The 25808-nt window shown below is 37.9% G+C and overlaps 1 protein-coding gene across 1 annotated transcript; it reads left to right on the plus strand.

The window, feature by feature from the left end:
- Positions 1-189: 189 nt before the first annotated feature.
- Positions 190-24446, plus strand: si:dkey-233k19.3 (dynein axonemal heavy chain 11). Its single transcript, XM_067510058.1, is given in 43 exon segments — positions 190-207; positions 1120-1179; positions 1277-1358; positions 1361-1448; positions 1661-1751; positions 1880-1908; positions 1910-2033; positions 2141-2215; positions 2518-2552; positions 2554-2587; positions 3139-3252; positions 5653-5814; positions 5921-5977; positions 5979-6220; positions 6303-6314; positions 6316-6421; positions 6570-6617; positions 6620-6649; positions 6737-6877; positions 6879-6932; positions 7021-7099; positions 7205-7285; positions 7288-7335; positions 7446-7573; positions 7740-7785; positions 7788-7875; positions 7967-7979; positions 9446-9653; positions 9866-9879; positions 18705-18968; positions 19098-19222; positions 21427-21630; positions 21757-21922; positions 22137-22277; positions 22472-22709; positions 22796-22821; positions 23186-23280; positions 23365-23444; positions 23447-23497; positions 23575-23664; positions 23667-23701; positions 23974-24202; positions 24276-24446. Coding segments are annotated over 43 exon segments (4215 nt in total). The 3' UTR covers positions 24440-24446.
- The last annotated feature ends 1362 nt before the right edge of the window (positions 24447-25808 follow it).

The raw sequence follows: 25808 nt of genomic DNA on the forward strand, positions 1-25808 counted from the left end.
ATGGTTGTAAACTGCAACCTCACCGTTAGATGCCATTAATCCTACACATTGCACCTTTAAATTCAGCATAAACAGAAACATTAGTTTATCTTACTGCATGGTTTTCCACTCAGCCTTGATGGAGCTGCAGACATTTGTCTGAGTCACTGTTAATGGGCTGAAGTTTACTAGCATGGCTTGGTGGAAGTTATGAATCACCTGCTGGCTGTGAGAGATAGACAAAAAGTTACAGAGAGGATGTTTGACCCTCTTCGAGACACAATAATCCTACTGGAGCAATATGGAGTGACCATACTGTGGGAGACCAGATCTACTCTCAGATAGAGGTAAAGAAAGTAAGCAATCTTTAATTCAGAAATTTACAAAGTTTCAGAAAGTGGAAACTAGAATCAAGAAGTTCAGCCACATTACTCCTTGTCTTGCATCCCTACACTGGCTTACTGTTCGTTTTAGGATAGAATAAGATTTTTATTGATTACTTATAAATCTGGTTTTGCTCCGTCCTATATTCCTGATCTTTTATTTCCATATGTGCCTTTATGAAACATCAGACAATGGATTGCTGTCTGTTCCAAATTCCTGGTTAAAAACCAAGGGGGATAGAGCATTTTCCATCATGGCTCCATAAATTGTCTTTCCTGAGATGTGAGAGTCTTGTTTTAGTATAAATGGTATTTTCCATCTATGTCATTTTATGTATTTTTACTTTGTGCTTGTCTTTGATTTTTTATTTACCCTGATTTTATTTGTTTATTTATTTTTAATTTTTCCCTTTTTACTGTACAGTACTTTATACATTGTTTCATAAGTGCGTTATAAATAAAGCTATTATTATTATTATTATTAATGATATATTATAATAATGGTATAAGTTAATTAAATAAATTTTAGAGCCAAATAACCCATTCAAAATCAAAATAATTCTCTTCATTAGACCACATTGAGAAAAGGAATGAGGCTAAAAATTAGCCTTACAATTTTTGTCACAAGGATAATGCAGGGCATTTAAGGCAAATAACTTTAACCTGTAATATGCAGAAAGGTTATATGTGCAAAATGTAAGCTGTTAAACTCTTAACCCATTTTTCAAGGGCATAAGTGGTGTTTGTTATTTTTCAGGTGAAACAAAGCAAATATTTGGAGCAACATGCCCCCTTCAATTACAATTCAGTTTTACCCGTATATTAGTCTGCAGAATGTAGGATTTAAGCCATTTTTTTGATTATAGCATTTTTGAAAAGCTGAAAGTTACTGTACTGGAAATTATGGATAACAGCTGTCACTTGTTGTTTGTTTGTCTAAGAAAGCAATCCAAGACATGGATGAACAAATAGCAGAGCTTCAGCAATTCACAAATCTATTAATGTTACTATTCCTGATTACAAAGACATCAAGCTTTGCAGAAGAGAAGTCATTATACTTAAGGAACTATGGGCCATAGTTGTATAAATATTTATATAGTATACTTGAAGTGTCAGTATTCTTGAGGAAATTAAAATAAAACTGAAAGCTTCATCATCTTACCACAATACCCCAATAACTCAATAACTTGATCAGCCTGTCCTCTTGGACAGTGTCATAGATTTTTTTAAATACCCTGTTGTCTCTAAATGCCCCCATTAAGCACCCCAGCCCATTGACCCCTCTGCGTGTCTTTATCTGTACAGAGCAGTATGGAAAACTGGGCAATGACCAAATGGAGGCAGATAAACGTGGACCAGATGGATGCAGCATTGAGGAGGTTTGCCAAGGTGAGGTCACCAACAGGGCTACATCACACCAGTGCATCTATCCTGCTGTCTTGCTGTCATGCACCAATGCTGTTTGTAACAGATGCCCCTAATAACAAATTATATTCACCTACCTTCTGTTTGTATAGGACATACGCAAGCTTGACAAAGAGGCTCGATGATGTGTATTGCGGGTTAGACCTTTATGTAAAAAACCTTGTGAAATCACTTCAGGCCGTGAGTCAGCTACAGAATCTGGTGATAGAAGAACACCATTGTGTGCAGCTAATTAGAACAATACAGGTGCAGAAATAACATGGTAGAGGTCATGCTATAGAGCAACATTTTTCTTGGTTGAAACAAATATGAGTTTTCCTTATGAAAGTTTTTTATGAAAGCTTTTTACATAGATGGACTTCATTTTGACTGTTAGTGAAGTGTGGAACATGGTGGATAAAGCAGATAAAGAGATGGCCACAGAGAAAGTTTTTCTTCTAATACAATTTTTAATTCCACTAATAAAAATAAGCTGATCTGGGAGCCATAAAAAAATACATGAATTAATAAAAAGATAACATTAAATCACAGTTGGGCATTTAAGGAGAATAAACTTCTCCTGGAGCCCCAAGGTGAAAGTGATTCTTACCATTAATAAGGTTCCAGAAATTATGTCATACCAGTAAGGATGATGACCAGTAAGGATACCATAAGGATGGCCTGTGTAGTTTTATTTTATTTTATTTCAATGTTGTTACCTTTATGATGTCCACCACTTTTTTCATTTAAGCTTGTAACAGAAATAAGTCAAACATGGGCATCAATAGAGCTTTAAAATTGAAACTCTTGAAGATGACCAGGTAAATTTCTGGGTTATAGAAAGTGACTATTAATGTGACCCTATACCATAGAAAATGTATATATGGCTGTAAAGCTAATGAGTAATTCTTAAGCTCAGTTGTCTGTGAGAAGCACTGCTAGTTAAGAGCTGAATAGAGATGTGCAGAGTGCAGAAAGAGGTTGCCCCATCTGACTGTCTAACAGCACAGCTGAGAGTTGAGGGGTCCCTTTTGAGTCCTTAGATTTATGGCTGGTGTAGGACCCAGGGCATTGTTGCATCGTGGTGGTCTTTGCAAGTGTGCACCAGATGTTTATGGGTTGTTAGAGCTTGCAATTAGTCTTACCTCTATCTTTGTGGAAGCCGCCTGTTTTCTCTCCCAGTTTTTCATGGCACTGCATGTTGATTAGATTAATTATGCATTGGAATTAAACCAATATATGTTTTGATGTTACAGTTATCAAGATATGACTTCTTCTGACCATGTATTGGGTAGATTATGGTGTATTTGAGCTGTACATTGGACCAATTTTTTCACTACGTTGTGCTCACTTCTCTGTCCTTATGGTTAAGGTTCAGCTGCAGGGCATCTTTCAGTGCAAGCGTGTAGACCACTTCCTGTTTCACATAGTGGAATTACCAAAACAGCTCACTGTGGCTGACTCGGTGCAAATGGTCTGGATGGAGGTACAGAGGACCTGCACCTATTGGAAAGAATCTTTAGAGGCTGTGATGACATCTGTGTACCACTGCCTATGGCTGCACACAGATTTCAAACTATAGATGCAGAATTTAAGCTCTGTACTGAATGACAGATTAGACGATAATGACAATTAGATTGTGTATAGCAAATAAGGATTTGGGTTTATTCAGGAGTTAATGTTGAACAGTGCTCAAACCAAAAATGGCATTGAGGCTACCAACAAACCTCATCTGAGGGGAGAATTTAGAGAATCTACATTTATTTCATGTCCTGTCCTTTATGCAGTTTACACTTATTCTGTGGTTACTGTTCCCACATATTCTCTTTGAACTGACTGGGGTTGTGTGAAAAAGCTCCTGCCTTTCCACGTTTATACTGTATGTCATTTGCAGACCTGTTGGACATCCTCTAAAAAGGGAGTTGTCCCAGAAGTGCATTTACATGGAATCTTTTCTTCTTGACACATTTATATCTAAAAAGTTATTTAATTGACACTTAATTGACAGGGAAAACTTATATTAAGGTTTGTAATTACAATATGTTACAAGGCATAGCCAATATTTAGAAATAAGAATAACTTCTGACTAAATAAAGATCTAGTACAGTTTTTTACAACATACGTTAAGGTCTACTTTAAAGTTTATGAAAACTGAATTTTATTTGTAAATTAAATACCACTTTAGACCAGGTTTAGACAGCTTAATTCTTGAAAAAAATTCTACTATGTCTTGATTTTTCTCCTAAATAGGAGCCACCATTTATTCTAAAAAAAAAATTCTGTGCTGGTCTGCTGTGCGTCCTATAGGTGGCCAGGTTTGCACGTACTACTCTACTAATCACCAAATCAAGTCTCAAAAACTTCTCAATATCTACAAAACCAAACAAAACAATAATAAAAGAAAGATACTTTCAAGTCACCTGTCTCAAGTCTAAGATAAGTCTTAAGTCATGAATACCAAGTCATAGTCAAGTCTTATCATTGTTAGTCTAGCAAGTCTGAAGTCTTCAAAATTGCAACTTCAGTCGGACTCAAGTGAAGTCATGCGAGTCCCCTGATAATTTTTAGTCCATAAAATAAATTTTGTGATAACCAAAGACCTTCTTTCAGACATTTAACCAAAAACATATGTAAAAAAAACCCATAGACTTTGGGATGAGGGAACTGGAAGTTCAAAAAGCGTAACTGAGTTCCAGATTTTAGGATTCAGTCTCACACTCTATTGTTGCAACACAATTTAATTTCAGAAAAACTTGCTGTCTGTTTTATTTTATTTTTTTTATACAGGCTTAATCATAACTTCACTTTAATGATAGTACTAACTGTATTTGTGTGTAATCTACATGTTATCCACAATATCACCATTATCACATCAGGCAGTAACTGGGTATGTAGAGTCTTGTTGTGGGCTCATAGTTGTATTGTTACTCTAGCCAGTTACATCATCACTGTTAAATGTGCTGGTGCCTTGACTGCTCTTTGTATAATCTCTCTTACCCTTCAACTTACTGTACTGCACTGATTGGATCTGCTGTCATACAGAGCATTCAAGGCATCCGGTAATGTTTTAGTCAAAGCAAGAGCTCAGGCCTTTGAGTTGACTTTTTAATGTATTTTAAGTTCACTCCTTGATTAGTGCAATGCTGTTTCTGTCGCAATGGGTCCATGTTCAAATGCTGACTTGTTAAAAATTAGGGCTCTGAAATCTAAACGAGACAAACAGGATATTTGAACTATTTTTGTGGCCAGTTCAGTTTGTGTTAATACAAACTGACATTCTTGTCTTACCACCTCCTAACTCCTAATTTTTTTTTAACTCCTCCAGACAGACAGAAGATCATAACTATATGCGTGATTGATGTTGAGGCTAGAGATGTGGTTACTTGCCTCACTCCCTAAAAGGTTAGCGGAACTGAGACATATCACATTTTAGTGCAGCTGAACTAAAAGGACATGTCACAGCTTGCTTTTCAGTTTTTCTTGTCTACGTTTTGATAGCAGTTTACTGAAAATAAAAATCCACATTGTAACAATCCCGTTCCCATACTGTATTGGAACAAGACACAAACATTCTTAAAATCACACTTAAATCAAACAAAATAATTGTTTATATGAACAAAGAATTTCTTTTATGATAAATTATCATGCTGACAGTACCCGTTTCCCTCACATTTTAATTATCTTTTTGATGCAGTCTGACAGCAGCCACTTGTGTTTACAGGTCACCAGCTCACAGAACTTCTAGTGGCTTCCCCAGCTTTGACATTGCAGACTGCTTTTTACCAGTTTTCAGTGTATGCATGTAATGTTTCCACTCAAACGATATATCCAGCCTGGCTAAACAACAGATTTGCATTTCTCTTTCTCTCTGTATGCTCTTACTAAGTTAAGGTGCTACATCACCTTGACTCAGTCACTTCCCCTCACAATGATTGGAGCGCTAGCAGGGCCAGCTGGAACAGGGAGGACTGAGGCCACTAAAGATCTTGGAAGAGCCACGATCATCATGGTATACATCTTCAACTACTCTGAACAGATGGACTACAAGGTGTGAAATTCAATGGATATTTTATAATTGTTCCCTTTGCTCAGTTCATGCCATAAATAGAAATTTCAGTAAACATGTATTAAATGTATTGTTTGTGTATGTTCAGTCAGTTGGAAATATCTACAAGGGTTTGGCCCAGACTGGATCATGGGGATGACTTGATTGAGTTCAATCTTATCGCTGCAGATGTTCTGTCAGTTGTAGCTGTGCAGGTAAGCAGTAAGATATTTTAAATATTAATGTTTTAATAACTTACATTTGAAAATGTGTTAATGCTGCCAATTTTCACGTTCCTGTTGCTCAAAAAGGACATTCTTCTGAAGCCTTCTGTAGGGATTTTTATTACTATGAATCCTGCCTATGAAGGAAGGACAGAGCTACCTAAGAACCTCAAGGCTCTTTTCAGGTGGAAATGAGAGGGATTTTCTTTATAGTCTGGCTTTATTCAACATGAACTTTATTGTGTACATGTCTATGTCCTGCTGTAGACCCTGTGCTGTGTAATTGTGTGATAACGCTGGTGACAGAGGGTTTCTGTGGTGCTAAGCTTTTAGCCTGGAAGTTTACTACTCTGTACACACTCTGCAAGAAACTGCTTTATAACCAGGTAGGGGAAAAGCAGTCAAGTGTAGGGGTTCTAATGTGTTTAGTACTGAGAGTTTCAGTGATAAATCTTTTTAGGCATGCACCAGGAGCACAGAAATGCACAAAAATATTTAATAAATCTTAAAACTTGGTATAATAGGATTTATAAGAACCATGCTGTCAAGTCTGTTCTAGTTGTTGCAAGGGCAAGGAGAAGAAGACACAAGACAAGACAAGACCAGACGACCAGGTAACTTGTGTATGAAATCTTATAGTCACAAGAGGGAGGAGTATTCTCATGTATATTTATTTATTTAAGTTATGCTTTACTACCCAGGTGCTAATGCGTACTTTGAGAGACTTCAACTTGCCAAAAATTGTTACAGAGGATCTCACTAGCTTTTTGGGACTACTGGCAGACTCCTTCCCAGGTGTGGAGGAGGGGAGAGAGGGAGACTGTGAATTTGAAAAGGTCATCCAAAAAAAACACATTGAAGCTCCAACTTCAGCCTGAGGAGACATACATGCTCAAGGTTTGACATGATACTGGTATATGTACTAGTTCAGTGCTTAAAAGAGAAGGAAAAATAATGTAAACATCTTTTACACCTGTTTCATCAGGTGGTGCAATTAGAGGAAGTTATGGCAGTGCGTCATTCTGTTCTTCTTGTGGGAAATGTAGGTACTGGAAAAGACCAGGAGATTTTTAAGCCGTTAACACTGTGAAAGTAGATAAACTGTTAAAGTAATTACCTTAATTTTGGAAGGCAGAATGTGAATGTCAGGTTTGTACATTTCCAACAGATATTGAGGGTTTTCCATGAAACTTATGTAAACTTGAAGAAGAAGCCTCTATGGAAGGACCTTAACCCCAAGGGGGTAGATGACATGAATAGTTTGGCTTCTTTCATCCTGCAACTCAAGAGTGGAAAGATGGTAAAAAGTAGAACACAGTAGAGTGCTCTAAATCATACCATGTGTGAATTGTACTTACATCTTTTATATCTTTTACAACTCAGTTTCTCATACCTAAATCTCTGTGTAAGGTTTGCTTTCATCCGTGATGCGAGAGCAGGCAAACATGTCCCACCAAGGACCTAAGTGGATTGTGTTGGATGGAGACATTGATCCAATGTGGATTGAATCACTCAACACAGTGATGGATGACAACAAGGTACCTCCCTCCTGTTCAGTCATACACTATTGTACAATGTATAGCAACTCAAGTGGTATAGATAGGAAAAGATCTTTCGCTCCACCTCTTTCAGCAATCACTTCTTGGAGTGTAAATACTTGGAGGTCTTTCACCAGCATGATGAATCAATTTTAATATTTTTCAGGTCCTGACTTTGGCAGGTTATAAGCACGTGTTGCTCACCCCTTCCATCTCTTCCTTCACTTGAGGACGAATACTCTTGCTACTGCGTCTAGAGCAGGAATCCTCTATGTTAACCAACTAGACCTGGGCTGGAACCTGTGAGTCACACGTCTTTTGTGTTTTCATCAGTATCATATAGTATATGGTAATTGTTGCACCGGTGATTTTGTTGTTCAAAACTCTCTGTAGACATGACATCATGGTATTGGTCCTGCAAATTTATGTAAATGAAATGCACTAAAATGACAAGGGAATCTAATTTGGATCCTTGTTTCACATTCCTTGTTGTTTAGAGCAAATGAGAAAGACATTCCAGACTCCAATCCCAGACATCTATTTGGTGCTGGTACACAACACACATGCATGTGTTGGGAATTTATGTCAATGCAACCAAAAAGCCATAAAAAAAATTAAAATCTTCTCTTCTAATTTAGACACTCTGACATTTGCTGGACTGCCTTATTATATCAGAAAACATTCCATATGAATCAGCACGTGACCTCTGTGAAACCTGCTTCTGCTTTGCCTGTATCTGGGCTTTTAGTGGCTCTGGTATCACATTGGTTTAATTTAAGCAGATGAACTTGAGTATGGTATTCACACTTTATGTCATTTTATTGTCTTTTTCTTTTAATTTCTTTTACTCATTTTGTTTGGCAGTGTTATTGCATAGTTTCTGATATTCCACATAGTTATCACCCAACTTAGTTATAAAACTTTTATTTTGTTCTGAGTATAAATATAGGGTTAGATGCCTTTTGTTGAGAGACATATCAAGAGTGCCAAGTGACCTCATTAATATAAGTTTAACCACTCATTTAAGCAAATGAGTGGGATTTTTTTATTGAAATGATATGAATTATTGCATGATACAATTCATCATACGATTATTTTTCCAGCTCTATGATTACCAGCTACAGTTCAGTTAGTGGTGGACCAAAGAAATGAAGACAGTGAAGCTACCAGCACAGGGGACAGTGTTTGACTATTACCTTGATCCTCAAACCAGATGGTTCCTGCCCTGGAGTGATACTCTGCCTGTGTTTGAAATGGAAGCTTGTACACCATTACATGCAAGTACATAACAGCTACTATTAATATAGAGGAGTAGGGCCTTTCATGTAACTCCACAAACTTTTCAAAGCAGTTTGACAAATAATCACACACATCACAAGAAGCAACCTTCTTAAAGAAAAATAACTAAAAATGAACAATACAGTCATATTAAAAATGTATGTATGCCTCAGTGAACATAATAAGAGAGGGTAAAGTCACATCATGAGGTTATGGCATGGGTGCAAGAATGGATGATAGGCTTGCCACTGTGTCTGATTACCATCTAGTACACCCCATACCAGACTGTGTGGGGGTGAAGGCATGAGCACCAAGGCTTGAGCTATCACCCACGCTCTATTGTCTTTCTTTATGCTCCTGCGTACAGCTGTGAATGCTCTAAAGGCTCTTGCTGAGCCATAATTAGTGTGGTTTTGTTCTGAGCAAATGACGCTATTATGACAGAATAGTTGTGGTGCACTGGGGAAATACAAGAAATTATAAATCACATACAATTCACTGAACACATGTCTGTCAATAAATCACACTCAAAGAAAGCCATAATAACCATGTATGTTTCTGTTCTATGTCTTCCTGCTGTTTCTATGATTGCAGGCTGTTCTGGTACACACAGCAGAGACTGTGCGACTCTGGTACTTCATGGACTTGTTGCTGCAGAGTAGACAGCCGGTGATGCTTGTGGGGAATGCTGGAGTGGGAAAGACTTCACTTGTCAGGAACAAGTTAGACTCACTCCCAGAGATTTACATGAATATAAAACTATCTTTCAACTACTACACTACTACCTCCTTCATGCTGCAGGGTAAGTGGGTTTTTTGATTGTTCTGTAATATGGAGAACCATATCAAGTAAACTGTAGCACCATCTACTGGTAGTATTTTAATTCAAAAATGTGGAGGGGGAGACAGAGCACTCACAGCAATTATTGCAGTTATTACCTCAATTGTATAACATCCCTACGTTTCTAAAGTCAGTTTAAATAGGGTAAGATTATTATATCTTTTTATGGGTTAGGTAACTTTGATGAGGTCAGTATTCTTTTTTGTTTCTAATTTGTGAGAAATTATTTTTCTTTCGCTTGAGGGGATCCTTGAGCAACAATTAGAGAAAAGGAGAGGCAGAAGCTACTATGATATAAATCAGTTGATAATAATCAGTTGCCAGTTGTTGACAGTCGGAACAGTGCAGCCGCACACAGCACCAGCATCTGGATTATGGGCACTGGTGAGAATATCGAAGACATTTACCAGTATCAGTAGTACTGGTAAACTCTTTGTTTGTGTGTTGTGTGACAACATAACACATTTTATGAAGTTATAGTGTGTTTTTGTTTGTTAAACCAATCATTTTTTGTTGTCTGTAGGTATGATAGACAGAAACTGACCCTAAAGGAAATACATCATATCCAGTAGGTTGCCTGTATGAATACGACTGCTGGGAGGTTTTTTATCAACCCAAGAATACTGGTATGTTTGCCACTAAACTTGCGTGACCATATCTGCTACTATAGCCACCAGTATAGTGAGTATGACACACACTAGCATAATGGGTTTTTCTTAATACAAATCTCATCACCTGCATAGATTAACGTACAGTATGTGTGAAATAGTACACATTGTTATTTTACTGCTAAATTTATACTTCACATGCAGAAAGCTTCCTGAGCGTATCTCACAAATGAACTCCGCTTGATTTCAGTGGGTTCATACAGAAGGTAAAACATAATAGAAAACTTCTGTAATCAGCATGTTGTTTACAGCAAATCCAAGCTGTGCATCTGAAAAAAAAGATGCAGTAACTGTCAACATACCTTTACTCGCTTTAAATCCTACAATTCATGACAGAGCAACATGCTCCTCGCATAATCCAGACTTTGCACTAGTAGGATAATCTCGGGAGCATCTCGCTCAGACATTTGCGTTCTCACATACACCAACTCTGACATACACTGCCTTTGGATAAAGTTTCCAGAATTTTAGGATTCCATACATGTGTGAAAGAAGCTCAGCATTCTTAGTCATGTGTTTGCAGAGCAGAGTATTAGAATGGGGGAGAAGCATTATCAGCACTTACAATCCCACTGATCTTCAAACTTCTTCTTAGTTTGTTGAATAGATAAATCTTATGATGTTTCATGGCAATGGGAAATTCTAGATTCGTATTGGTTGGAAGGTGTCGATTTAAGTTGCATTGATGCATGGCTTAACCAAACAAATATGACATGTTTGTCTCTGTAAATAACTAAACGGAAGAAAACATAGACCTGAAATATTAGAGTGCAGATTACCTGAATGAGGTTCTGAGATTGCCCTGGGGCCTCAGAATGACATAGGCTATGCACACAGACAGGCAGGACCTGAGGTCCACAGACTTGCCTTAGGTTTTTATAGTTGCAGTATTGCTAAGGTACTTTTTAGCCTAGGGCCTGGCTTCCATTGCTTTCAGAATTTCAGGGGCTTCGGAAAGCCTTGATCCACATCTGGAGGCCCGTGATATTGTGGGGTTTTGTAAGACTCATCAAGATCTGAGGCTATGGGACATAACTACCAATGGAAGAAGAAAACCTCAGATAACATCTACGCTCTATCGGAAGCAATCGGGGGTTCTAGGGCATGACATCGAATGGCCCTTAGAATGCCAGAGAAAGCCTCAGATCACATCCAAAGCTGGCACTTCAGGTTTAGCAATCTAGAAACTGACATAAGCAAATGGTGTATGTTTGTACAATGTTTGTCTCAGTTGTGCCTCAGTCCCTCTTAAATTATTTAATGTTTTAAATAGGATCTGTATTCAATTAGAATACAAACAAACGTACTACACTTTAAGAGAAATGAGTAGAGAACTTTAGGATAGAGAGTTTGGCTCACTTGGTAGAGCAGTTGTCTCCACACTAAACGATCTGTGGTTCAACTCCTGATTTCTATTGGATACATTTTCAAAAGTCTTTGGCCAGACTCCGCTGGTGTGTGACACCTAATTGTAAGTAGCTTTGGATAAAACAGTTTCTTAAATTAATATATTTAATTTAAAAATATTTGTGTTATCCACAATCACAAGAGTGAATCTTCTCTACTTACATTTGGTTAGCTGTCAGTCTCCAGCCTGAGTTAGCTTGTTCGTCTGTGCCTTAGATCTACACAGATTTCCAAAAAGTATTAAAACCACATCAGGTAGACACACAACTCCACTGCATGGAATATGTTTCACTTCCAAAATTCACTGGGTTATGTGGTATTGAGTCAGGTGCCCTCAGACTGCTAGACACCAGAAGGAACTGCTAGAGATTCTTTACTGATCAAGTCTGACTAAAGCTCTCAGTGTTTGGGATTAGATGGAATTCATCCATAAATTGTCATCCATGAAAATTTAATGTTTAATGTTTAATTTAACACAGATATTTGGCTTGGTTGTGCTTTCTACAGATACACTTCTCAGTGTTTGCAGTGAACTTTCCTTCATCTGAGGCTTAGGTGAAAATCTACAATCAGATACTGAGTGGTCACCTGAAGGAGCAGCACTTTAGTGCAGTAGTTGAGAGCAGTGCAGCAGCTGTGGTCCTGGCTGCCGTAACTCTTCAGGACAAGATGGTTCACAGCTTTCCCCCAACAGCCATCAAATTTCATTCTAAATTTATTGTACCAGTCTTGTCTTCCATTTTTCAGTTAATGCTGATAATAACCAAGTCTTACTACTGGACCTTTAAATGAAAAGGTAAATATTCTTTTGATGATCTGTGTTTTTCTGGGCATTCTCTTTGCTAGCCCAGAGGGTGTAAAAGATAGCACTGGTCAGTCACAGGTTCTGAGTCCAGCAGAGTGTACTCAGACAGACGAAGAAGTCAAGGACCTGCACAGTCTCCCACTCCAGAGGGAGACTATGCATGAGACTATGCTTTGACGTGAATACAGATTCTGAGAAACAGTCTAAACAGTTTGTGGTTCTTCACCTTCAGATAACAACACTGACCAAAAGATTTAAATGATTTATTATCCTTGTCCCCGTTCAGGGACTGGAGGACAAAAAGGTGATAATGCAGCCACTCCTCTATTGCCACTTTGTCCAGATGGGCGATTGAGCCTCCTATGCTCCTGTCACAAACTGGTCTGTGCTCAGGTACATCCATACATACCCTTGGAAGCTACAACGAGCTCAATGGTGCTGTTTGAAGATACCATGGAACACGTGTAAGTATACAGCAACCAGCTGTCATATTTTTATAATGATTATAATGATAATTCTTAACTTTATTATTTTAATGATTTAATATTTCCTTTCATAAAACAATGACACTAATAATTCATCTGAAGCAATTGAATACAAAAAGGAAAACCAAAAGTTAAAAGGAGAAAAGCTATAGATATTTGTTCACAGGTTTCTTATTGCTAAGACTAAACAATATTTTTAAGGAATTCTGTGTAGATTTGGTTATTTGTATAGATACATGTGGCACAACAGAAATTGTGTTGTTACCAGCTGTATCCTGGAGTCTCCATGGTGTCATGGCCTACTGGTTGGAGTTGGAGGCAGTGGCAAGTAAAGCCTGATGCGTCTGGCTGCATACATGTCTTGTGTGGAGGTCTTCCAAATCCCTTGGTGTAAGGGTTTTAGCCTCCAGGACTTGAAGGTATATATATTTTATTAATTCTATTAATCCATTCAACCATCCATTATCTTAACCCTTTATCCTTATCAGGGTCATGGGGGGCTGGAGTCCGTCCCAGCTGTCATTAGGTGAGAGATTTACTAGCATCTAAAAATCAAGGTGTTATCAGGGCTAATCCACATTTTATTTTTAGAAAACTAGCAGTTCTCTGTTGGACTGCAGTAAATTCTACAGTAAATGTCCAGTAAATGTCCATTCATAGCATTTGTGTTTTTTTTTTTTTTTAGATGGATCTTGCTGCCCTGTTGTTAAAGACTGGATTGAAGAACCAGCATGTGGCTTTACTTCTGACTGATGCACAGAAAACTGATGATCTGTTTTTTGTCATAACTATGGACTTAATGGCATCAGGTTAGACTCCTTATACTGTGTTTTAGCTAGTGTATGTAGGCCTAAGAGAACAGACCTGAACTGTGAGAACCATTGGACTGCTGGGCACCAGGAAGAACTGCTGGAGATTCTTAACTGATCAAGTCTGATTGTCTAGTCTTTTGAATTCCTTCTACTATCTTTGATTATCCATATATATTTCTGAATGCCTAAAATGCCTGATTACGCAGCAGATTTTCTAAGAAATTTTAATACATGTTTTGATAATATTCACTTGGGGATTCCGATGAATTAACATGTCACACCCTAACATCACAAATTCCTGGAAGGACTGACTAAAGATGACATTTTTAATAGCACTAGAATGTGCCACCACTGCTCACATTGACAGCAAGAAATGTAGAACCTTTGAAATTTATTCTAGTATGTTTAAGCCACAAACACACAGTTGCTGGATAAAATTACTAAATATGTTTAACAAGGTGAATTAAAGGAGCCAAAGTAGGGGGTCAAAAGGAAGGAAATTCTTGTCTCAGGACACACGTTTGCCATCCAGCTAATCTTTGAGCCAGGGCCACTGGTAGCTTCACCGTCTGCTCCAGCCAACTGGGATTGTGATTGCTTGTCCACATGCCAAGTTGCTGAAAAGAATGCTGCCAAATATGGGTCGTCCTTTTGGATACATCTGCAATATATATGGGCTGTGTTGACTTTCCTATGTGTCCTAGGCTGTATATCATTTTTGTGCTGAAATATGTGCTGATGCACACAATGTAAGTTTTTTTACGTGGTACTGTGTTTGTTTCCTGTGGGCAATGCCCTTTATGGAAGGTCCCGTGATTTCCCAGTCCTCATTCAATGCACCTTCATTGACTGGATCCATCCTTGGACCTCAGATGCTCTGCAGTCAGTCAGCTACAGGTTTATCCAAGAGATTAAAAGGCACTGAGGTCAGCCCAAGTACACTACTTTTACTTACATGTCTCTAATCTGAAAATTCTGATTTTAGATGACATGATTATGTAATTGCAGCCTACTACGCAAATATTACTGCAAATGGCAGTATTAGCTGTTATATACAGTATCTGCCCTGGGTTTGCCACGTACCCCCATATTACAGACTGAGTTGGATGTTAATGAACACTTTCTAATTACTACAGTGCAGCTGGATTAACTTTTCCATAGATCCCTCATCATTAGTTTTCAGCTGAGGTACTGACAAATTGCTGAACACATGCCTAGAGACTCACTGTGAGTACAGGCATATCATTGTTTTCCATCATAGCAGTGGAACGATTGCAACTAAGGATCATTTATGTTAATAAGAGAAGAGTGATTAGGCACATAACGACCCTCTAAGGAGCCACAGCTGTCACAACCAGAAAGTGTCATCACATATGTGAACATGCGCCAGGCTATTATTTTTTGTGTGTGTACATCTGTCTGTGTGTAGAAGTTTATGGGCAGTAGAAAAATATTTTGTCATTGTAGCTCTCATACTTAAGAAATCGTGACGCTAGTAGGTGGGGCAACTTCAGCACTAACATTAACATATAAATGAGGTGGAGTTGAGTAGTATTTGTAGCTTATGTAGACCAGTATTTAAGTACATAATTTGGAGAAATAGAAAAGTACTCAGAGGAGGACTTAAAAATAAAATACACCTTTGTAGATTAGCCTAGTTAAGTTATTGTGCATTAATAACAAAAATGTAAAAATGCGAAAACAAAAAATAGGAACAAAATAACAATTAAGGTGTTATAACTAAAGCCATTAATAATTGTTTATCTTCTTAAAGAGGCAGGAATCCAAGAAATTAAATGATCATTTATTTAAAGTTAGAAATGCACAAGCCACTAATAGCTGCTACACAAAGCCAATCAATGAAAACTTCTCAAGTGAACATAACATGCTTTGTCAAAAAGCATTATGTCAGATCTTAATTAATAATGATTTTTTTTCCCTACTGGCTTCACGATCAGTAACAATGGCTTTTGTGAGTTATGGTTAGGTTTGATCCCTGTATTCTCTGCTCATTTGTTTTTGCTTTAATTGATCGCTAACTGTATTATTAATGAAGGCTGTGTGTCACTGAGCAACACATGATTAATATTTTCTAGGTATGTAGCACAACAGCCACTGAAGACAGTCTTTAGAAAGTTGGAAGATATCATATATATTGTAAACAGTGTGCATGTTTTACAAGCAGAATGTCAGTGGTCCAAACGCATTATTTTCACAGAGGTTTCAAAGCCTAATCATTCCTGCTAGCTGCACCTAAATTTCAGATTGAGTAAGTCAGGGCCAGCCAAGTAAGGTGGCAAAACTTGTAGATGAATTCAAAATTTATGAAGATAATATTTCAGCCCCCATCAGGTTGGGGATCTTAAACTCTACTCAATCCAGCTCGCCCTGTTCTGTACTCCCCCCAACCCCCCACCCCCTTGTCTGCTTATTTTTTACAGCCCGCTGTCCAAAAATCCATCAGTCTCACGGCCTACGTTCACACCAGTGTCAACCAGGCAAGTGAAAAATACCTGCGCAATGAGAAGAGGTACAATTATACCACCCCCAAGAGCTTTCTCCACCAAATGACCCTGTACAGAAATCTTGTGGACAAAAGCTGGACTAAGCTCCAGCACAGGATGAACCAGCTTGACAGCGACCACTGCTGCTCAGGTAAAGGTCATTATATACAGTTGGGAAGTATTTTAGGGTGTAAGGCAAACATTTGAGGGTACATTAATTTAAACAGTGCAGTTAGTTTTTGCATATATTACACATTTATGTATGCGTTATAATGTTTTCTGATTTAGGTTCTATTAGGTTCTTTTGTGAATAAAATATGGGTTGATGAGATTACAAATTATTGGAATCTGTTTTTATTGATGTTTTCACATCTTCCCAACTTTTTTTGAATTGGGGTTATACTATAACTTTTTATATACACTCCTGGATCAGTTATCATATTTTTGATGATAAAGGAACATTTGTACTAACTGCTGTAATGGTATTTTTATTATGTTAGGTTTTGGGGTAAGTTTGTATCCCCTTATATTGAAATGGCATTGAAGGGGATGCATAATAACAATGCTGATTGAGATTTTACAAATATTCTTTCAACATTTTTTAACTTCGATGAAAAAACAATTGTACTGACTAAATGTGAATTAAATATTATGTTGATGAAAAAAAATCTGCTCTTTGCTATTTTAAAATACAAACATTTGTACCTGGATGTAATTCACTTAGTCTAAATAGAAAACGTCTTATTTGTGTCAGATTTCCATTCGTTGCTATTATTTGTCCCTCCAGGATTTTGATGCGAGTCTCCAAAGCCTAACAGCTCAGTTTGAAAGGGCTACAGCTGAGATAATCAGTTGTCTGGATGAGATGGCACATACAAATTAGGCCACAGAGCTGGCCAACCAACTAATCAAAGGCTTAGAGGTAAGCAAGGAGATGTAGAGGAGTTTGGTGGTGTCATTGAGGCTGATTTGGCATAAAGTAAACTGTCAATTTGTGGGAGACATGCATGGAGAGGTGCTGGTAGTCGAATTGCATCAGTAATCTTCACTAGAAGTTGTTATGTCCTGGCGGGATAGCTGTGTGAGTAGATCACGCAACGAGAGATTTTACAGCCTGGCCCAGCAGCATATTGTGCACTTGTGAGACAGGTAGAGAGGGCTGGACCACAGCAAACGCATGACTGAACTGGGCAACTCACTGGCTGAACACTTTCCAACTGGAGAAAGGAAGAGAGATGGCGGGAACACTAACACTGTTCTTGGTCAGTGCAGTAGATGGGATGTATGCATATGTAAAGTGTGTGTATTTATTGTATACACTACATAATTATGTGTGTACATGTTTTGGACCAAAATCTATGGAATATATAAATGTCTAATGTTGTATGTTTGTATTTTAAATATTAAATTAAATCCTTTAAGATTCTGTGTTCCTTTTTCGGACTACAGTATCTATGATCATTTTGGGTGCTAATATGAAATAAAAAATGGCCGTATCGGTGGCCGTTCGACTTTCTTATTTCAGAAAATAAATGTGGTTTCCATGGAACAGCTTGGCTTTTAAGCATATCAAGATAAATGTTTTGTCTTTATGGCATTGACCTGGAAGCAATAGTGTTCAGACTAATAAATCAGCCCGTCTATATTTAATCATTAACTTACCTCAAAGCCTCAACAGCTGTTGGAAATTAACAATGTCTCACCCCAGACTGAGTGATATTACAGGCAATCCATAATACATTAGAGTAAAATTATAGTGATTTTTAACTGTCTGAGAATTTATTATGTGACATATTGTAGATCCACAGCCCCTTGTAAGAAAATGCCACACATGATTTATTGTTGTAGAGCTGTCACAGTAATAGTATTGAAGGTTTAAATGAATTCTAAATTGATGCTGAGTGAATCTACAGCCAAACTTCCTAAGCTGTTTGAGGGAATTGTAGTTGCTAGCTTTGCTGCTTACTTTTTTAGTGTACAAAATAAATGAAGTGCAAGTTGCCTAGTATGTACCTTAGCCATTTAGTTTAAACTGTTTTCTGGAGCATCCATGTTCAATGTCGTTTTTTTGTGTGTTTCTGCATAATGTTAAAAAGTATATTGAGGCTTGGTCTTTTTATCTTGCAGATTATCTAATTAGAGAAGAAGTGCCACCACCAAGCAGTTGTTCAGTATAAAAAAACAGCAGAAAACCCCGTGTCCCCCTCACCTCCTTCAGTCTCAGAAGGTAACGTTGTTTTGCAACAGACTTTACAGTATTTTGTTTGGAATATAATATAAATTCTGTGAACTAAGGCTTGTTACTGTATATTACTACGAGTGCTTCAGTTAGAGTGACATTGTTTCTTCATTTCTGTTCCAGGTTTTTGTACCCTTGACAGACGGCTTGGATCCAATCCTCATGATTACAGATGATGCCAGTGTGGCTGCCTGGCATAGCCAGGACTTGCCAAATGATAGGATGTCCATTGAGAATGCTGCCATCCTGACCACCAGTGAGCATTGGCCACTCATCATTGACCCACAGCAGCAGGGCATCAAGTGCATTCGAAACCGACTGAGGTCAGAGCTGAGGGTGGTGCAGCTGGGACAGAAAGGGTAAGAAGGAGCTAACTATTGTCTGTTTGAAATCACAGTTTCCTGTTGTAATATGTCAGGGACTGCTAACTGGACAAATGTAGTTGTTTCTGTTTTTTTCTGTTCTGCTGCTTCTGCTGCATTTAACGGTTATTTAGCTGTTATTGAACAGGCCCTTGCCTGCGGAAAAACTATTTTGATAGAAAATCTGCTAGAAAAGGTAGTTCGAGTCCTTAAGCCACTGCTGAGTAGAAGCACTATTAAAAGAAGAAGGTTGGTACTGAAACTGCAGTATTACATTGACATTTTGTACTAATTCATACGGTACATGCAACATCAAACCAGCTCACCAATAACAAATGCTGTGTTGTAGACATTTTAAACATTTAAAATCACCTTATATCTGTGTTAATAAACAAGTTGATATGCCCACAACTCTTCACAATACATTTCTGGTGGGAGACAATGGTAGCAGATTTGCCAGAGGGTTGAATCTCTCTGAGCACTAAAATACCAGAAAAGACTTGACTGAATGTATTATTATTGCCCACTTTTGCCCACTATAAATGAATTTGCGGTGCATGTTCTGAGTCCTTGATATACACACATTGATTGGCCCATCAAGGCTAGCGATAGATTTATATTTGTGTGTTCATATTCTTTAGGTGTGATAAATACCTAAAGAACACCTGAGGCTCACTGTAAAAGCTGAATTGAAGACAGTCGTGGATATGCATAAGGACTTCGATCTCCCATCGGTTGCCATGTAACACATTAAATTCTGTGGTCCTCCATCAATTTGGCAAACTCAGTTCAGCTTTAATAATACCATATTTGCTGATTTGTTGGCATTTTTTGCATTTGTTTATTAGAAAACAGAATGATAAAGAGTCTTACACTGCTGCCCACTGTAATCCCCTTCACAGATATAACAGTGGAACTAAAATAGCTGCTCTGTAATTACCTTTGTTCAGTTACCAATTATCTTCAACATGCAAAATCTAGCAAATTTTCCACACACTTAAATAGAAAATACTTTCTGTTTTGAAGTTCCCCAAAAAATCTTTTATGAATATGTTGTAACATGTTCACTGAATTCTTCTGGGGTCCTGTCTGTCCACACGTAACAATTCATCATAGTAAATCTGATTATAAGTTTATCCCTTGTAGATGACCCACACACTTGATTCTGTCGATGATTAATATAACATGCTGCAGCAACCTTGATGGATCTGGTAGGGCTCCACAGCTGAAGTTCATTAATAATTGGAATGTTGTAGAGTGTGAAGTAATGAATACTAATTATTCCTTTCATGGCTGACGGAAGACTACAAGCCAATCCATCAGCAAGGACTTTAATTTGGTGGAGTAATGGTTCTATCAATAGTACATTAATTCTGGCTTGTGAAGATATAGAGTTGAACCAGACCCAGGCCATGAGGAACCTGTGCTGTAAAACTGGGAGCTGGCCTGACAGCCAAGGGGTAATTAGAGAAAAATGAAATGCCACCAGGTTCGTCAAGCCAGTGCTAATTTAATTGAAATGCAGGAATAGATAAATATTGGCTGTTGTGGTGATAATCTTTCATATTTATTCAAGATTATTTGTTCAAAGTATAAGTGAAATGTGGAGCCATAGTGAAGTTTGTTCTTCTGTTGATTTTTCCATACATGAAAAATGGAAAATCAATGCACTCACTGGATGCACAAAAACAAACGACAGGTTTCAAAATAAGGTGCATTTGCTCTTCCACCGTGAAAGTTTTCTGTAGGATCATGATCATCATTATCTCAGATGTTCTAGATGTTATCTTAAAAATGGTTTCAAAATTGTTTCATGTAATCATGTAGTCAGCAGCCATTTGTCACTTGTCTTTTTAAGAGAAGATCAACTAAAACAGGTTCAACTAAATTTCTTTTTATTAAATTATGTGTTCCTGTCAAGTTCCCAAGCTGTTTAGATTACATCCATAGCATCTGACTTCCTTTTCTTGTTAGGTCAAGTATAAATAAATGTTATGCTTAAAACCCATAAACAGCAGGCTCTCAGATCAAGGACAACAAACATTTTTATAAATACAAAAGTCTGGAGCAACTCAAGTCTTCATCAGTCAAACAACTCAAATGAAACAAGTTTCAAAATAAAACGTTAGCCCAGATTGTTTGCACCAGTAAAGGCAACAGATATATCAGTGTACTCCAGACTTTTCCTGTTTTGATCATACATGCTATGATTATTTTTCATGCAGAAGAACATCTGATAGAGAAACGTTTTTCAAAAACCTCTATCTGATAGATAAATATCTCAACTGTTCAATTATTGTCTACAGTAGTTTTTAGAGTTTTTTACCACATTCGAAAGTACACTTCATATCCTGCAACTGCTCTAAAACAAAAGGGGTTATTGTACTTTTTGTTGTTTAATAAATGTAGGACCTCCATGATTTTCCCTAAAGTACGTTATTCTGGTTATTCAGGTATGTTCAGATTGGGGACAAGGTGTATGAATACAACATTAATTCTTAACTTATTATCCGCATCAAGTTGGCCGATGCCTATTTCCCTCCTGAGCTCCAGACCCAGACCACGCTCATCAACTTCACAGTGACTCCCGTAGGACTGGAAGAACAGCTCCTGGGACAGGTAGTATCCGAGGAAAGGCCTGACCTGGAGGCCTTGAAGTTTGAACCATAAAGTATTTAATGAAGGATGTAGTAATTGGAATGGTTTTTATTTAATCTATAGTCCATAATATTACAGAGAAAAAAACAAATAATCATTCTGAACACCTTTATTCATGTGCCCAGGTTGGAGCTGACAACACAACAGAACTACTTTAGGATTGAACTAAAGAGGTTGGAGCATGACTTGTTAGGCCACCTCTCTGCAGCCCGCAATGATTTTCTTGGTTTTATTTCTTTGGTGGAGCAACTTGAAAACACCAGAACCACAGCTCCTTACATTCAGTGCAAGGTGAGGGTACTACACTGACACAAGTCAGTTGTCCAACTGTAGTCGAGTGCATGAGTTTGTGTGACTCATATGTTTTTGAATGTCACACAACAGCAAGCACCTCATTTTATTACATTAGCTGCAAATGATGTGTAGTTAGTAATATGTGTAATGAGGGGGTTTTGGAGCATGACTGAGAGCCTAATAGCTCATTTTGTGCAATTGCAACACACAGGTGGTGGAGGCCAGAGAGAACGAGACAAAGATCAACGAGGCTCGAGAACTATACCGCCCAACAGCTGAGAGCGCATCACTCCTCTTCTTCATCGTCAATGACCTCAGCAAGATTAACCCCATGTACCAGTTTCCTCTCAAGGTGAAACCCTTACCCTAAAGTGCTTTCAGGGGGGCCACGTCAGTTTTTACTGAATTTCAAGCAGTACTGAATCCAATTTTCTGTTCCTTTTTTAATTCACTGCCATTTAATTTTTTTTTTTCCAGTCCTAAATATCTGGCAGTATATATGTGTTGCTTATGATAACACTAATCCTCCCTTTGACTGTGTTGCAGACCTTTAATTTAGTTTTTACCAAAGCAATGGAGCGTGCAGAATGGCATGAGGATGTGAGGACCAGAGTGCACCCTCTCATGGAGGCCATCACCTATTCTGTATTCTTGCACACCAGCCGGGGACTGTTTGAGAGAGACAAGTTAACCTTCTTGTCACATATAGCCTTCCAGGTGAGGGACTCAGGGCCGCCTCAAAGGTGGGGCCTCCTGTCATCCTCATCAATCAAAGTACTTTTCTGCCCCCACATTAACTTCAATTAAAAGCAGTCAGCAGAACCATACGCTGCTATTGATTACCTCTCACACCTTGCTCCAAGGCTGCAGTTCAGACAGTTGGTTCTGACAAGGGGGTTGGTTCTGATGGCATAATGCAATTATCTGTCATTGCGCCAACTGTTTTCATCTTAGAATTTGTGCTGCAGTGAGGGCTGTCCTTCATGTGGCTGTTCAACATTCAAGAGGCAATTTCTGTTTGAGTGTACTAAATACGCTTGAGTTTTCTTGCACTCTTCAGTAGTTGTGGAAATTATTAAAAAGTGGTCTTTCTCCACCGATTCTTCTCAAGGAGGGCCTGATTAATGCTCAGGAATTAGACTTTCTTTGACAAAATTATCTATAATGTCTATAATGGAGAACCTCAGTGGACTATACAGAGACATAGCGAGTTCACCAAAGCCCTGGAGGTAGTGTGTTGAATCCCATGTTACTGAAAAGGAGAGACTTCCCCAAGACTGGAATAATAAAAGTTCCCTCCTAAAGCTCATTATTCTTAGAGCACTTCACCCTGATAGAATGACCTACGCACTCAGATCTAAAAATTACCAAAACGCACTAAAAATTGTGTTTGTGTTAAACAGGATGTGACTCAGCTTTTGAACAATTTTTCCTGATACAAACTTTGTAGAGGAGATCATTGGGAAATATATGGATGCTGCCAGGTTGGAGTTTTACAAGTTGTATGAGAACAGTGGCCCTTCTTCATCCTTTCACCAGGTGTGGATCCACTCAAGGATGTAGACAAACTAGATGCCACACATGCTCCTGTATTCATACATTGTAATGACATGAGAGGGATAAATAATAAAAAGTCATTATCTTTGAAAGATTGAAACTAGGATTTCCCATTTACCAGGGCACTTTACACTATGTCTCCCTGGGACAGAGTCAGGAGTTCATAGCTGAAACCTTTCAAAGAATGCTTCAAAACTAGGACACTGGGTCCTTCTCCATGTACTGAATAATACAATTTGGTGACTAGGCAATTATAGTGGCTTTGGGCAGCTTTTTCAGCCAGCCTGTAATGCACCTAATGATATTGTCTCATCCCCTGAGCCATGGAAATAAACTCAATTTGGTTCAATAAAAACCATAATTGCCTAAATCAGCTCCCTAAATGGCTCCTTTTAAGGGAGAAGCCTACAGCTAGGTTGATTTTCTTAGAACATACAGTTGGAAAATAATATTTGTCTATTTTTTTAAACTTATGATTTTTATTTTATTAGAATGTGCACCTGGTGGCCCGCTGGCTGCCCTCACTAGATATGCGTCTCGAGGCAGCAGCGATGGACAGTCACCCACACCACAGGGTTTTCATTAGTGTGGAACCACCTCCGAGCCACGAGCAGCATGTAATCCCCAGAGGCATATTAGAAAATGCCATCAAAATTACCAATGAGCCTCCCACAGGCATGAATGCTAGTCTGCATGCAACTCCAATCAACTTCAGTCAAGTGGGTTTAATGTAGAAAACAATTTCTAAAGGTGCATATTATTAAAAAAGGCTTGTCTGTATTTTTTACTTTATATTTCTTGTATATGTGTTCCAGAGAACAGGACTTCAACTCGATGTTCTTCTCGCTCTGCTTCTTTCATGCTTGTGGTACAGAAGTCGAGACTGGAACCATAACTACCCCCTTCTGCACTGGAGACCTCCCCATCTCTGCAAATGTCTTGTACAACTATGCTTAGAAGCCAACACCAAGTATTTATAACCCTATTTTTTATCGTTTTTTTTTTCCATTTTCATTTGTTCATAGAATTGATATTAATATAAGTTTTTGATTGTTTTTCTACTACTTTTTATAGGCAGTGTTAATTGCAGTGTTTTCAGCGGCATTTTTGTCAAACAGGGACTTTCTGAACAGCGTCTCGAATTACTTTGTTCCATAAATTAGGGAAAATGTTCAAACCCTCCTTTTTTCACATTTCTTCGCTTTTAACTATTAACACAAAACCTATAATTTAGTTTTATTTCATGAAGACAAAAAAATCCATTCTTGGGGTGCTGCACCCCTAACTCCTAATGCATTTCTCTTAGAACCCCTGTTCCTCTGGTCACAACCAATTATGTCTCCTAGGTATTCTGCCCTCCAAAACGAATGTCCTTCATTATGTTAACCAAACAGTAACCTGTATGTGCGTATACAGAGAATTCATTAGGAGGGCAATGAAGCGTTATCCTAAATGTAATTACATGCAGCCAATGTGACAGTTCACAACGCTATATAAGTGATCACTGCAATTAGAGCTGATGAAGGAAGCAATTTGCAAAACAATACAGGTACAAATGATTGTGAACCTCCAGCTTTTGTAATTTGTTATGAATCACAGGTTCTTTTCTTCCTCCTTCACCCTCACAGATCATAATCTCCTGCTGAAAAAAAGACGCTTCTGTCATACATTAGAGCAGTGTGTGCAAAGAAACATAATTCTGTTACATTTCCCTACTGTAATCATTATTAAAATGCTCAGTTGATCAGAGATCATATAGTTGCTGCTTGAAGTTTCAAAGGAGTGGAACATAGTAGAGAAATGGGACAAAATTTACAGAAAACATAGATGAAAATAGTGAAAATAATTTTAATAGCCTTTTCATTTTGTCTCTATAATTCAAGAAACTCCAAACTATTTAATGACTGGTAATAACATTGTTGTTATATTTGCAGTTTTATCAGAGATCATGTATTGTGGACACGTGACTGATGACTGGGATAGAAGACTGTGTCAGACCTCTCTGCTAAATTTCATGCATTCCACTTGAAGGTAAGTTTAATTCTATTAAATGCAATTACAAATAATAATTAAAAAAACAATTATTGATTTAAATAGGGACTCGGAGTTTGGATATGTTACATTTGATTGTGCAGCATAAAGAAGATAATCTGCAAAGTTTTTTTTTGGTGGTTGTCACGGTAAAGGGCGCCCTCTTGGGGTGCAAACCTGAACTGGAATATGTAGCCCTCAATGAAAACAAGACTTGTGTTTTAATCCTTAATTGCAACTGCTTCAGGTCTGTGTGTAAAAATCACAAATAACATTAGATCAATTATTCATTGAA

The sequence above is a fragment of the Channa argus genome, chromosome 7 (assembly GCF_033026475.1).
Source record: "Channa argus isolate prfri chromosome 7, Channa argus male v1.0, whole genome shotgun sequence".
In the NCBI taxonomy this organism is placed as follows: Eukaryota; Metazoa; Chordata; class Actinopteri; order Anabantiformes; family Channidae; genus Channa; species Channa argus.